The sequence below is a fragment of the Sporobolomyces koalae genome (genome assembly GCF_050403365.1).
Source record: "Sporobolomyces koalae JCM15063 DNA, S_koalae_JCM15063T_v1_ctg25, whole genome shotgun sequence".
NCBI lineage: Eukaryota > Fungi > Basidiomycota > Microbotryomycetes > Sporidiobolales > Sporidiobolaceae > Sporobolomyces > Sporobolomyces koalae.
Genome location: NW_027481746.1, coordinates 168,179 through 180,784, shown reverse-complemented (window position 1 = coordinate 180,784; position 12,606 = coordinate 168,179). Strand labels below are relative to the sequence as shown.

General features: G+C 56.5%; 4 protein-coding genes across 4 annotated transcripts; 2 read left to right on the top strand and 2 right to left on the bottom strand.

Moving 5' to 3' along the window:
* Positions 1-264: 264 nt before the first annotated feature.
* Positions 265-3,071, bottom strand: JCM15063_000733 (uncharacterized protein; the record flags this gene model as incomplete). The annotated part of the gene is made up of 2 exons (XM_076679690.1): positions 265-2,846; positions 2,975-3,071. 2 exons carry the CDS (start codon positions 3,069-3,071, stop codon positions 265-267), a joined length of 2,679 nt encoding a protein of 892 aa, XP_076533238.1.
* Positions 3,072-5,062: 1,991 nt separating this feature from the next.
* Positions 5,063-8,143, top strand: HSL7 (protein arginine N-methyltransferase; the record flags this gene model as incomplete). The annotated part of the gene is made up of 10 exons (XM_076679689.1): positions 5,063-5,516; positions 5,584-5,669; positions 5,735-5,878; positions 5,936-6,101; positions 6,163-6,326; positions 6,388-6,677; positions 6,745-7,043; positions 7,104-7,364; positions 7,427-7,617; positions 7,679-8,143. 10 exons carry the CDS (start codon positions 5,063-5,065, stop codon positions 8,141-8,143), a joined length of 2,520 nt encoding a protein of 839 aa, XP_076533237.1.
* A 222-nt stretch (positions 8,144-8,365) lies between these two features.
* On the bottom strand, positions 8,366-10,629 carry JCM15063_000731 (MFS transporter; the record flags this gene model as incomplete). Its single annotated transcript, XM_076679688.1, has 10 exons — positions 8,366-8,532; positions 8,605-8,692; positions 8,760-8,980; positions 9,048-9,163; positions 9,225-9,261; positions 9,322-9,630; positions 9,705-9,727; positions 9,810-9,875; positions 9,946-10,160; positions 10,375-10,629. 10 exons carry the CDS (start codon positions 10,627-10,629, stop codon positions 8,366-8,368), a joined length of 1,497 nt encoding a protein of 498 aa, XP_076533236.1.
* A 254-nt stretch (positions 10,630-10,883) lies between these two features.
* On the top strand, positions 10,884-12,288 carry JCM15063_000730 (uncharacterized protein; the record flags this gene model as incomplete). Its single annotated transcript, XM_076679687.1, has 7 exons — positions 10,884-10,976; positions 11,054-11,318; positions 11,392-11,441; positions 11,497-11,763; positions 11,832-11,906; positions 11,990-12,096; positions 12,168-12,288. 7 exons carry the CDS (start codon positions 10,884-10,886, stop codon positions 12,286-12,288), a joined length of 978 nt encoding a protein of 325 aa, XP_076533235.1.
* Between the last annotated feature and the right edge of the window lie 318 nt (positions 12,289-12,606).

Here is a 12,606-nt window from a genome sequence, read left to right as displayed (position 1 = left end):
ACTTGCGCTTGATAGGAGATTCTGACAAAAAGAAAACCTTGGGGGAAAAGAAAATAATAGACTAGGGTTGGGTTGGGTCAACAGAAGACGCGGTGGGAGTGCAAGAAGAATCTGGTTGCCGGTGAGAGAGGAGACTAGTACATAGCCTGAAGAGAAGATTCGAAGGAGGAAGAGGTGGTACACAGATAGAAGGTTCCAAACACAAAGAATAGAGAGGAAGAGCGAATGCAGAGAAACCCGAAAAAAGTCCTATAGAGAGAGAAATCACCATACACCCCTTCCGAGAGCTGTTGCAGTATACATATCGCCCGAGACGTCAGGTTCTTGATCATCGTCGTCCTCGTCTGAAGAATCGCTGATTTCCGAACTCGAGTCAACTGGTCGATTTTTCGGGAATTGACTCGCGCGCGAGAGATCGGTCGCGAGGGTTGCGCGACGAGGCAATACCGTATTATGTGAGACTGTTGGGGCCGCAGGAGGTGGAGCGTTGGCCGGAGACGGATACGGCGCGCGTGGAGGCGCGGCAGCGGCAGAATCAGACGCCACTACCGGTGGAGCGAGTTGTTGAGTCGACGAAGATCGCTGTGGCAAACCGTGTCCAGGCATCACTGGAGGTCGTGGTGCGCCCCCGAGAATCCGATTCCGAGTCTGACGTTCCCACAGCAAGTTGCGCCGAAGGGATTCGCTCAACTCGGTTGCGAGCATGGCACGACGAGTCGTGCGCGGAGTCTGAGGCGGCGCAGCGATCGCAGCTGCCTGTTCAATTTCGGCGAGTCGCTGTTTGCGGACGAGCGCGGCCGCAGTCTCGTTCTTGCTAACATGCGTCTCCTCGTCATCCTCCTCTTCCGAACTGCTTTCGAGCTCGACATCTTCAGGTTTGCCCTTCTTCGGGTATGTCGGAGCAGTCGGTGGCCGGGTCATGGTCAGACGGTCTCCGAGCAGGCCCCGAGGTTTGGCTGGAGGTGCCACCTTGTCCCGCTGCGACGTCATCGAGGGCAGGCTCGACATGCTCTTGTGACATCGCTTCATCTCGCTGCTTGGAGCGTCATCGGCATCGTCGAGGAACTGATCCGGATGGAACAGTTGCGAGAGGAGCCCGGGAGGGCGTCGTTTGAGCTCGCCAGGACCACCCGAATCGGAGAGCGACGGCGAGAGATGAACCATCGAAGGTGGTCGCTTGGCAAACAGGCCAGGTTCAACCGCACTCTTGGATCTTCCAGCCATAGGTCGAGTCACCGGCCCATTTGCTGTAGCGTTTCTCGCAACGTCCGATTCGGTCGAGTATTCTGAACCCCATCCGGACGAAGATCCAGATTCCGAGTCCTCATCATCCCATTCATCCTCGTCGTCCGCCTTTGCTTTCGGTTCTCTCTCTACCTGCTTACCCTTGTCCTGACTCGATGTAGATCGCTCGACTGGTGGTCGCGTTGTTTGCTGCAGCGGAGAGCCGACTTTGGGCACTGAACCGACTGGAACACTGTCCCTCGAGAAGCACGAATTGCGGTCTTCGTCCGACTCCTCCGAATTCGGGCTCGAGATGAAAAAGATCTTCTTGCTCGTGCCAGGAAGTTTCGGGGTCATCTTGAGCGCAGAGGGACCGGGTTGGGGCGTTCTCGCAGCTGCAGTACCAGGGCCAGATGATGTTGACGGGGGTGGGGGCACCTTGTCAGGCGAAGTGAGAGATCCGTTCCGGCCTGGACCCGACGGCAACCTTGATGGCGGAGGCGAAGCCGCCAAGACTGCGTTGTGCACGGCCGGTGTCGGTGGTGGGGCGATGCGTCCAACTTGTGGCTGACTCGGAAGAGATTGTGGCGGAATGGGATTGAGCACTTCGAACCCTTGTGTAAAGCTCTGAGGTTTGAACGAGGCGGCAACTTCTGCTGTGCTTAGATTGCGCTTGAGATGGATTTCGCTAGGCGCGCGTTCAAGTTGCGCCGAAGTTTTCGGAGCGACCAATGGTGGTGGCGCTGCACCTGACGCGGACACGGATTTGCGGGCCGAAGTCGAGCGAGCGAGTTTGACCGATGATCGCCGTCGAGCAGGCTGGGCAGTTTCTGCAGCACGAGTCGGCACAGGAGGGGGAGGCATTGTGGATGTCGAGCCGGATAGGCGCGAGGAGGAAGGAGCGGTCCGAATCAAGGTCGGAGATTCAGGCCGCGCAATAATAGCCGCCTTCGAGGGCCTCGGTGGTGACTCTGGCTGCGGTACATCCGTCGAGATTGGAGAGGCAGTGATGTTGTCGACAGCTACCTTTGAAGAGACGTTCAGACTCGATTGCAAGTGTGACGGATCGTTGAGATGGTTCGGTGCGGAATTCCCTCGCGAGCCGAGCGCAGGTTTCGGCGGCTGCAGCGGAAGCTCATTCAGACTGCGGGGTCGTGGCGGCAACGAGATGGCCGGCAGGATACTCGAGTCGGTGATCATGCGCTGGAGAGAATCTCCGCTGATGGTCGGAGCTGCCCGCCACTCTTTCGAGACCGCTCTCGCCGGGAGAGCTGTCCGAGTCGAGGCTCCGAACGCTGCTGTCGGCACCGATACGGTTCTCCCTCGTTGCGCCTGTGTCGGCGCAACTTCCTTCTCGACCGTACTCGCCCGACTCGCCCGATGGTTCGACTCGTCTTCTGCCGACTGCTCGCTGTCGTTGTCACTGTCCGTCTCTTCCCATTCCGGGTCACTCCATCCCGCGTCTGTCGCCTTCTGTCTCTCCACGGCGTCTGCGCAGTCTTGTTCGCTCGTAGTCCGTCTCGGCGGTCCGGTCTCCCTTCTGCCCGAATCGAACCATAATCTCCACGAGAGGTTCTCGAGACGGCGTCCGTTCTGCAGGTTGTCCTTGCAGCGGGTGAACACTGCATATGAGAGTCGGTGCGTGTCAGCCCGGGAACAGCTGCGACCGTCGGCGAACCGACAGGAGGCACACCGAGGAGTCTAGGCGGTCGGCAGGGAGCCGCCACAGACCGGAGGCGGAAGAACTCACCAGACCAGAGTTCACTTAGACTCTCATTGTCGAGTTCCCCGAGACTCGAGAGCGAGTCTGGTGCGAGAGTCAGGACATTCGGTAAGGTATGGTGCATTCGGTCGAGTCTCTCTCCCTTCAGGCGCGTGCGTGGGAGGGGCCGGAGACAGGTCGGGCTGTTTGGGCTCCGTGGCTCTGCAGAGGGGGAACGGTCCGCAGGGGCTGCTGAATGAAGGAATGCGCTGCGAATCGAGTCGGACAGGGAAAAGATCGGACAGCTGATGGCGGCTAGGCGTCTGGGTCGCTTCGGATCAGGTTCAGTCGCCTCGTACGCGCCTCAGGAGTGCACCGGGTCACTACGCGAGCCGATCTGTGGGAGTGGTGGGAAGGGGCCGGCTGGAAAGCGATTCGTGCAGGAGGGGCCGGACGGTCAAGTCAGGACAAGCTGCGACCGGGCTGGCGCGTCTCGGACAGAACCACGAACCTCGAGGATGCAATTGCGATCGGATGCAGACGGCTCGGCGAGCGAGTCGAGGTTGTGGAGAGGAGAGAAGGTCGGGAGAGGGGCACCCCGTCGATCGATTTCCTCTGGCGGATCAAGCGAGGAAGGCGCAGACGCGCGCGCGTGACCGGGGTTTTTTTCCTGACACCAAACGTTTGCACCCTGCCGTGTTGCAATGAGGGCTACAGACTACAGTACGGTGCGCGTCGCTCGAGCGGTGCAGACCCGCAGCTGCCTCGCGCTCCGCACTGCGTAACTTATTCCCCCACGCGGCGATATCCCGGTCGCCGTATAACGTCTTCGAATTCTGCTTTCTCTCTCGTCAGGAATGTCTTTGATATAGGACAAGCTATGTGCTTGTTGCTTATGATACTGTAGGATTGACAGCGTCGCACGTACCGCGCGGGTGCTCGATGAGCAATGTTTTTGCGCCAAACCAGCACAGTACTGCTTCGGGGTTCCGCTCAGGCTTTGCGCTATCATTCGAACGTTACGAACTCACGCCAAGTGTCCCCTTGCGAAAGCTTTTGCAGTATGCAGTAGCGCAAGCTTATCTCGAAGATTGGCGCTTGATTAGCCGGCGGGGGGCTCGAGATACCCACGGTTCGAGCACTGTAGCCGCGGTGCTTCTGTCATGGTTTGCGCATTGCAGAGCTTCGCGGCAAACCAGTGCGATTCGGCGTGAAGAGTTTTCATCGATCTTTGGAGGACTCTAGCGGCAATCCTGGCGTCAGTATCCTTCTGTTGCCAGCTGGAACGGAGCGGACAGTCAGCATCAATAGAAAGCGCGTCGCGTAGTCGAGAGAAACTACCTTTGCCATGACGATCGCCGTAGTTTGAGCGAGGTAAGCCATGAGCAGGCCAAACTCAATCGATGCACGAAATCGCCCCGGAGTATGCATGACACTTCCCCTCACTGTGGGACGCGATGCATGTTCAACGATGGAACTTCGGTTGAAGGTTGACGGATCGTGTGCTGTACAGAGCGGGTGCTCAGGCTGTGCATGCAGAGCCATCAGAGGGTCCGAGCGTGCGTCTCGACCCATCCGCCTCTTTAAAGGGATTCCTGTAAGTCGCGCTCTGTGAGTTCACGCGAGAAGACCACAGCTTGTGAAATGTGGCTTGATTCGGAAAAAGACAGCTGGATCCAAGCTGAAAGACTGGTGTGGGAATGCTGTTCTTGTATCGTCGCAAACACTTGTGTTCTCTCGTCCCTGGGCTCAAGCTCAATGGAGCAATTGTGACAAAGCTCGCCGATTGGATTGGACATTCCAGTAGGGCAGTCGAGGCAGCATCGAGCGCTCATAGAATCGCGCAACAGTCGCGACTGTTGTCTGTTGGGGCAGCTTGTCCTTGACTCCCCTGGTCGTAGTCATTCGACGCGTTGTCTATTGTGAACTAAGTCAATGACAATCTCACTGTGTGTCCTCTGCATGTTCCGAAAGGTGTCGGCTCAAGACGCGCGCAGTTCAGTCGCGCGACCGCGAACGCAACGAACTTTTGTCTCGTCAATCGAAACTCACGCCAGATCTCCAGACAACCGGCCAAGGTTGCAGGACAGGGATCTGAACAGCCTACGACTTTGAGCAAGACCGGATCCGCGGCATATGGATCGACTGCCGATAGCGCTTCATCTCCCGCAGGAGTTGCTGCCCCTCGCAGGCGCTGGCAACTCCCCTTCACCTGCACGAGGAATCCCGGCATCTTCCGTGAAGGGCAGCGGTTCAGGCTACGGACCACCTCTCGGACCTGAAGGCACGCCGTTATCTCGCCTTGTTTCCTCGACTCTCTACACTCCGCCCCGCGAACCGACCCCGGCAGAAGCAGCTCGCGGATGGACCGGCAACAAAGTTGAAAAGACAGACTACGATCTCGTCGCGGTCCCGCTTACGAACGGGAACTGGCAGGAGCGATGGGAAAGAATGTGCACGATCACCGCAAGTGCAACCGAGGCGGATCTCGGTGCGACAGCGCAACAGGAAGAGCTACAACGCGCTGAAGCAGAGACGTGGCGAGCTGGAGGCGGATTTCTGAGGAACGAAGTCAACTTGACGCGCAGCGGTGCGTCCCGTTTGTTCACTGTTCTCGCTCCGCGGCTGCTGACCTGTTACTCTGTCGCAATGAGCAGAGGAGGCCGGCAGCTTGATCGCCTTTGCGTCCGATTGGCTCGAACTCGACAGCATGGTCGAAGGGATCCGGTTCGATGCTGAACTAGTGCGTAGATTTCGCGCTGGCGCAGCTCTCGCATTTCCCCCTGACATGACGGCTCGGCACGACAGGCTCTGCGGCAGGAAATCAGCTTTGCTTCTTATCTGTCCATCACGACAATTATTCTGCCTCCTCCCCGGCTAGAGAACCGAGAATATCTCGCAGACTATGCCCGCGCGATTAATGGCGCTCTCGCCAGTAGCTGGCACATCAACGTGAGTCAAGTTGAAAGCCTTCGTTGATAGACTGCTCTAATTTCCCGCTGTTTTCAGATCTCCATCCGTCTCCCGGTCGCGGAATACTCCGCAAGCGAGCTCAATGCCCGACCAGGAAGCTCCGTGTACAATGCGGTTACAGCCGAATCCGATCGCTGCGAGACTTGGGACATGTGGAACACGCTCCGAGGGCTCTGCAACTACTCGCCTCGCCTCACTCTCAGTGAGTCGCCATACGATGTGCTCGAGCGACGGTTCCTCTGCTCACGATCCTTGCGGCTTAGTGCTCGACCTTTCCAACCCTCTGCCACCAACCCGTAGTCTCGGCAGGTGGTCAGCAGAGCCCGTCAAGCACATCTTCTTGCCATGTTCTTCGTTCATTCCGAATGCCAAGGGATATCCGGTTCTCTCGAAGAGCATGCAGGCTTTCCTCAAGGGCATGTTCCGAGTATGTTCCACTCGCTATCTGCCTCTCATAGTGCTCTTCTGCTGACATGCATGTGACTCAGTTCCGTCCCACCGTTGTGATCTCGGGCGCCCAGCGCAACCTGCACCAATCGGGAGGGCCGCAGGCGTACGTGCAATACATCCGTTACCTGCATCGCAAATCGAATGAGCTAGTGCCTGTCGAGGAGTACGCACAAGGATACATGGACCACCTGCAACAACCTTTGCAGCCTCTGATGGACAACCTGGAGGGCGAGACGTACGAAGGTTTCGAGAAGGATCCGATCAAGTACAGGCAGTACGAGGAGGCGGTCTACAAGGCCCTACTGGACAGGCCTCAAGGATCGACCACGTGAGTGCCTTCAACAGAATTTTCCAAACCCTGAATACGAACTGACATCCTGCTACTTTTCTTCAAGCACGATCTTTGTCGTCGGTGCTGGCAGGGGTCCTCTCGTCGCAGGCTGCCTCCGAGGCGCAGAGAGAGCACAACGTAAAGTCGCAGTGACGGCCGTCGAGAAGAACCCTTCCGCGTTTGTGATCCTGCAGGAAAGATCGGCGCTCGAATGGGGCAACCAGGTTAAACTCGTCTACTCGGATATGAGAAGTTTCAACCCGCGAGACAAGGCCGATATCATTGTCAGCGAACTGCTCGGCTCTTTCGGGGACAATGAGCTGAGTCCGGAGTGTCTCGATGGGGTCATGAGAACGCTCAAGCGTGAGTATCGCTCTGCACGCGAATGCGCCGCGAGACTCTGACAATTCGACATTTGCATAGCCGACGGAATCTCCATTCCCGCCTCGTACACGTCGTATCTCGCTCCGATCTCTACCTCACGTTTGCACACCGAGGTCAGCAACCCTCAAGTCGCTTCGGCCTCGACAGTTGTCGACTCGAAGCCAGCCGAGCAGCCCTACGTGGTCATGTTTTCAGCTATGCACATGCTCAGCGCGGCAGGAGGACGACTGGGCGTTGAGAAAGTGCAAGAATGTTGGACGTTCGATCACCCTCGACCCGACGTTGTTGTTGGTGCTGATGGTCCGCCTCCCTCTTGTCGTACCATACACGGTGCGTCACTGACATCTTGTTGCACATTGCAGGACTACCTTTCACCAATCATCACAACGCGAGATCGACTCATCTCAGCTTCCACATTCCCCGTGCCGGAATTTGCCATGGATTCGCTGGCTACTTTGAGGCTGTGCTTTATGGAGACGTGACCTTGTCGATTCACCCCGAACGAGCTGCCGGGGATATGCTCAGCTGGTTCCCCATCTTCTTTCCGCTCGCTGTAAGTCTCCACCGAATCAAGTTACAGCACACAACCCTGACCGAGTGTTTCGTACTTGTAGGAACCGATGTACCTGCCCGCAAGGTCGGAACTCGATGTTCAGATGTGGCGTTTGACCGACAACACGAAACGTCGTGTCTGGTTCGAATGGTCCTGCTCGGCGTACCTGCCCGCGCAATCCCTCAGCTTCGTGCCGACTCCGCCGGGCAGTGCGACTTCGGGAACGTTCACGGCGGGCTTGCGACCCGGAACCTTCTCTCCAACACCATCCACGCCTGGAGGAGTTGGGTCGGATCCGTTCCAGAGTGCGCCTAGCCCCATGCTGGCCAGTGCGCACGATGGTCGCATGCCAGGTATCGCTGAGGAATCTGCCGGAGGAACATTCACACCCACGGCTTCAACCATTCATCCTCCCGTCGGTGTACCTGGAGATGGCACCGTACCGTATCACCAACAACCGAGGATTCTTATCAGCATGTCGAAGCTACACAATCCAGGAGGAAGGACGAGTTGGGTTGGGATGTGATTCATTCTTGTCTTCTCTCTCGCGCGCATCTTCTGAGCTGCCTACCGATTTCTCGCATACCTGCATTACATCGTTTCTTCCCTGAGTCACTCTCGTGAGGCTTGAAAGACTTTCCCAAAGGACCAAATAGTCGCGAGAGTACCAATAGAAATTGCTGTCGTCAGGAAACGTGATGCACGATATGTCTACTTATGTCCATGAAGGATGCATCATTGGGCAGGATCATCGTTTCGGTGCAAAGTTTGATCTCTTGCGCAATCGCGCTCCGTACCGTTCGAAGATGAACGGAACCGGAACGAGCAACGCCATAAGTACGGCGAGGATCGTGCACGCGACGCCGACCCCGAGCTTGCGAAACATGGCTCGAGCAAAGAGTGGAAATACAGCACCTTGAACATTGGATTCGAGATCAGCTTCGTCCGAGCCAGGGTGCGTCAAATTGCAGCGAGACGGGCGCTTACCGCTGATGGATCGAGCCACCACGTTGGACGCGAGTGCAGACGCCGCGTAACGTTCGTATGCATCAATCAGGTACGTCTGCAATGAGCGCTGAGGGATACACGAGCAATCTTGGGTCAGTACAAACCTAGATCCGCGCGCTATATTAGATACCTACGAAAATGAGCACAGAACCTATCCCCTGAACCACTCCCGACAGAGTCGGCACGATCCAGGGAACGCTCGCGTAGTTTCCGCTCCATCCAAGCCAGAGGAACGAGATCACGATCAAAACGCCACCGGCCTCGGCTGGAGGGAGTCGCATCTCGGGAGTCGATACGCCGTGATTGTGCTTCTTGGCTCGAATATATCGCCTTTGATACCACAGAGTGAGCGGCACTGTTCACGGGAGAAAGTTCAGCTGATGGCCGACTAGTTCTCAGCTTGAAACGAGGGGTAGACTTGCCCGAAAGGATCGCGCCGACAAAGGTCGAGAGGAATGGCAGAGACGAGTACCCTGGGGCGAGATTGTGAATATCTGAGAAGATGACCGGGTACCCCTCAAAGAGGAGGTAGATGAGGCTGTCGCACGATATCGGTTGTGAGCGCGTCTCGATCACGTCAGAGAGGACCGAGATCTTACCCATAGACCATACTCATGTAAGCTGTGAGTAAGCCGACTGTGTGTAAGAAAGGAAGATGTGAGTCAAAGCGAGAGCAATTATTGCAGGTCAGCGTACTAATGATTTCCGTCAAGAGCAAAACAAACGGCATCGCGAGCAGTCGGTAGGCTTCTGCCTTGCACCTTCCCCACTTTCTCTTCTGTCTCGCGTCGAGTGCCGCGATCTCGATTGACGAAACTATCCGCTCGTCGCCCGTTTCTTGCCTCAAGCTCGTGGCGATCCGGGTCAAAATTGCGGGAGGATACGTTTCCGGCAGCGCCAAGATGACAACGACGGCGAGACCGCCAGCAATTATAGCCGGGATATAAAACGCCCACGGCCATCCGAACCGCAGAGCCGCAAATGCCGCGACGACGGGTCCGAGCGCTGCAGCGTAGTTGACAAGTCTAATCAGTCCCCGCAAGACCAAGGATCGGTCGAGCGGAAGTCGCGAGCTGTACCTGGACCAGCAAAAGTTGCAACGCTGTACCATGGGCGAAAGGGGCGGTACCGGGATCAGCGCAAGCCGAGCAGGAACACCCGATATGGCTTGGAGAGATACGCACGAGTAAAAGCTCATGGCAGTTCCCCTTTGCGTTGCGGACCAGATATCACCACATACGGCACCGCTACTGCGCGACTCGAGTTGACGGATTAGTCTAGGCGCTACAGCGTGTTCTGAATCGAGAGATTGTGACAAACTTTGTCATTGGAACTGCACCCGCGATACCTGAGAGCCACCTGAATGCCAGCAAGGCGCCATAGCTGGGCGCAGCACCGGTAGCGGCCATGAATACAGTGAAGCTAAGGATGCCGACGATGAAAAGGGGACGCCGTCCATACGTTTCCGACAAGGGTGCGACGAAGAAGGGTCCGACTATGTAGCCTATGAGGTACATCGAGAGAGGAAGGGCTTGCTGATCGTGGCAAGAAGCCTAAAGCATCAGCAGTAGTTGAGGATCACAATCCCTTGCAAGCACGTACATTTCCTCCGAGATCCTGCTGAATATATTCGGCGGCGCCGGAAGAGCAAGAAGAAGCGAGGGCGGACTGTGCCCAGATCGCGATCCGACAAGCCAATGTCAGGGTCGAAGCTCGAAGATCCAGGAAAGGACTGAACATTGAACGCACAATCATTACCAGCAACGCCGCGACCAAAGTCACCCAGATTTTGGAAGGGAGGGATCGGCATAGCGGATCCTCCGGATGTGCGGGCACGTCGGTAAAGGTCAAGAGCAATCGGGATTTCGGCAGCGCCGTCAGGAGAAGACCAGGAGGCAGCCGCGGCATGGGCGAAGTTGCCGTTGCAGCTTTCGACTCGGCGGTCGCAGTATGATCGTCGAACGCAGTCGCTATCGTATCCTTCTCGGCTTCATCGTCCAACATTGTCTGAACATGAGTGAAAGAGGAGAAGACGCCAACCGCATATTTTGCCGAACTTGCCGAAGGTCTTGCAAATTTCCAATATTGTGGTGGAGGAATTCGGATGATCGACGTCTCCGCCTCTTCAAGCTCGAACTCCTCGACTTCCTCAGCCGTCGTTACAGCAGAGGAGAAAGCACAGCGACTCGCGACAGCCGCACAGACCCTCGAGCTCAAAAGTCTTGCAGTGACATCAGCGCGCTACAGTTATAAATATCATGGGATTCAGATCCGCTCTCGCTCCATACACCGGCTTCTCGAACGGCAGGGACTGGGATCCTGAGCGAGACTTGCCCGATCTCACCGGCAAGGTAGGTCGAACCCCACGCCATTGCCCAACTCGATGAGCTGACCGAGAGATTGGTCGCCGACCCTGAGCATCTTATAGGTCGCCATCGTCACGGGAGGCAACGCCGGACTCGGCAAAATCTCGGCGCAGTCTTTGCACAAGAAGGGCTGCAAAGTGTACCTCGCCGCGCGGAACGAAGACAAGGCTAACGAAGCGATCGCCGAGATCAACTCGGCGTCGCCGGGCAGAGAAGCGACCCTCGTCTTCCTTCCGTTCGACCTGACCGATCTGCAGAGCATCAAGCGCGCTGCCGAGACGATCAAGCAGAAGGAGGATAGGCTCGACATCGTTCTCTGCAATGCCGGTAAATATAGCTCTCAGGCCGCACAGTGTCCAGTTCAGCCGAGCTCATCTTTCGGGAGCTTTCCCCGCAACAGGTATCATGGCGTGGCCATACAAGATCATCAACGGCATTGAATGCCAATTCGTACGTCGAGCTCGATTCGGATTACCTTGCTGGACGCTGACGAGCATCATTGTAGTGGAACCATCTCGGCCATTTCGCCTTGATCCAGCACTTGCTCCCGCTTCTCAAGCAGACGGCGCAGAAATTGCCGAACGCGTCTGTGCGAATCGTCAATGTGTCGTCGAAAGCGCACGAGATGGCCCCCACCAAACCCGATTTTTCGTCTGTCGAGAGTGTCAACGGGCAATACGGGTCGACCTGGAAGCGGTACGGCATGTCGAAGCTCTCCAACGCACTCTTCACGGTCGCACTGCAAGAGAGACTCAAGGACGAGAACATTGCGGTAGGTGCCTCTTCCTGCCCGGATAGGTTTCTCCTCTGGGATGTGTCGACTGACACGTTCTGTTGCAGGTCAACGCGCTACACCCTGGAGTTGTCGCTACGACCCTGACTCGGGGAGTATACGAATCCTACGGAATCATTGCGGTCAGTCCTCCTGCACCTGAAGCTGCAAAATCCGATTTAACAGTCTTGAACTGACTGCCTCCTGCCTTGGCGAATGAATTCAGCGCATGTTCTCCTTCTCCGAGAGGCTCCTCCTTATGGCGCCTTCCGAGGGCGCCAAGACCCAGACCTATCTCGCCGCTTCGACCGAAGTCGACGAGAAAAAGTATCGGTGCGTGTCTAAGCTCTCCTCCATCCAATTTCACGAGATACAAGTCTGATCGCACTCCCCGACGATCACAGCGGTCAATACTTTGTGCCGATCGCGACTCCGATCGTACCGTCGAAACAGGCGCAAGATCGAGAGCTCGCCGAGCAGCTTTGGAAGTTCAGCGAGAATTATCTCCGCGAGCATGACCAATAGCACATTCTCCGTGCTTCCCCCTGTCGATAGCTGTAGCCTGTTTGTAGTCCGTTCATCGTGTTGTCTGCGAAACAATCATCTGTTCAAACATTTAATCATGATGCCTGTTCCTCATGAGGCTTCGGATCTGTCGGTTTGTCTTCACTACACCGTGTCACCTGCAGCGGCAATATTTGGGAGAAAGAGAGCAGTGCGGGAAAATCACATGATGTTGTGCACGTGCAGATTTGGTAGAGGGTCGTTCGATTTTGTCATCGCACTATGCGCTAACGTTTCGTCTTCCTGCCTCCATCTTTCGCTCGTTCGGCACGCCCCTAT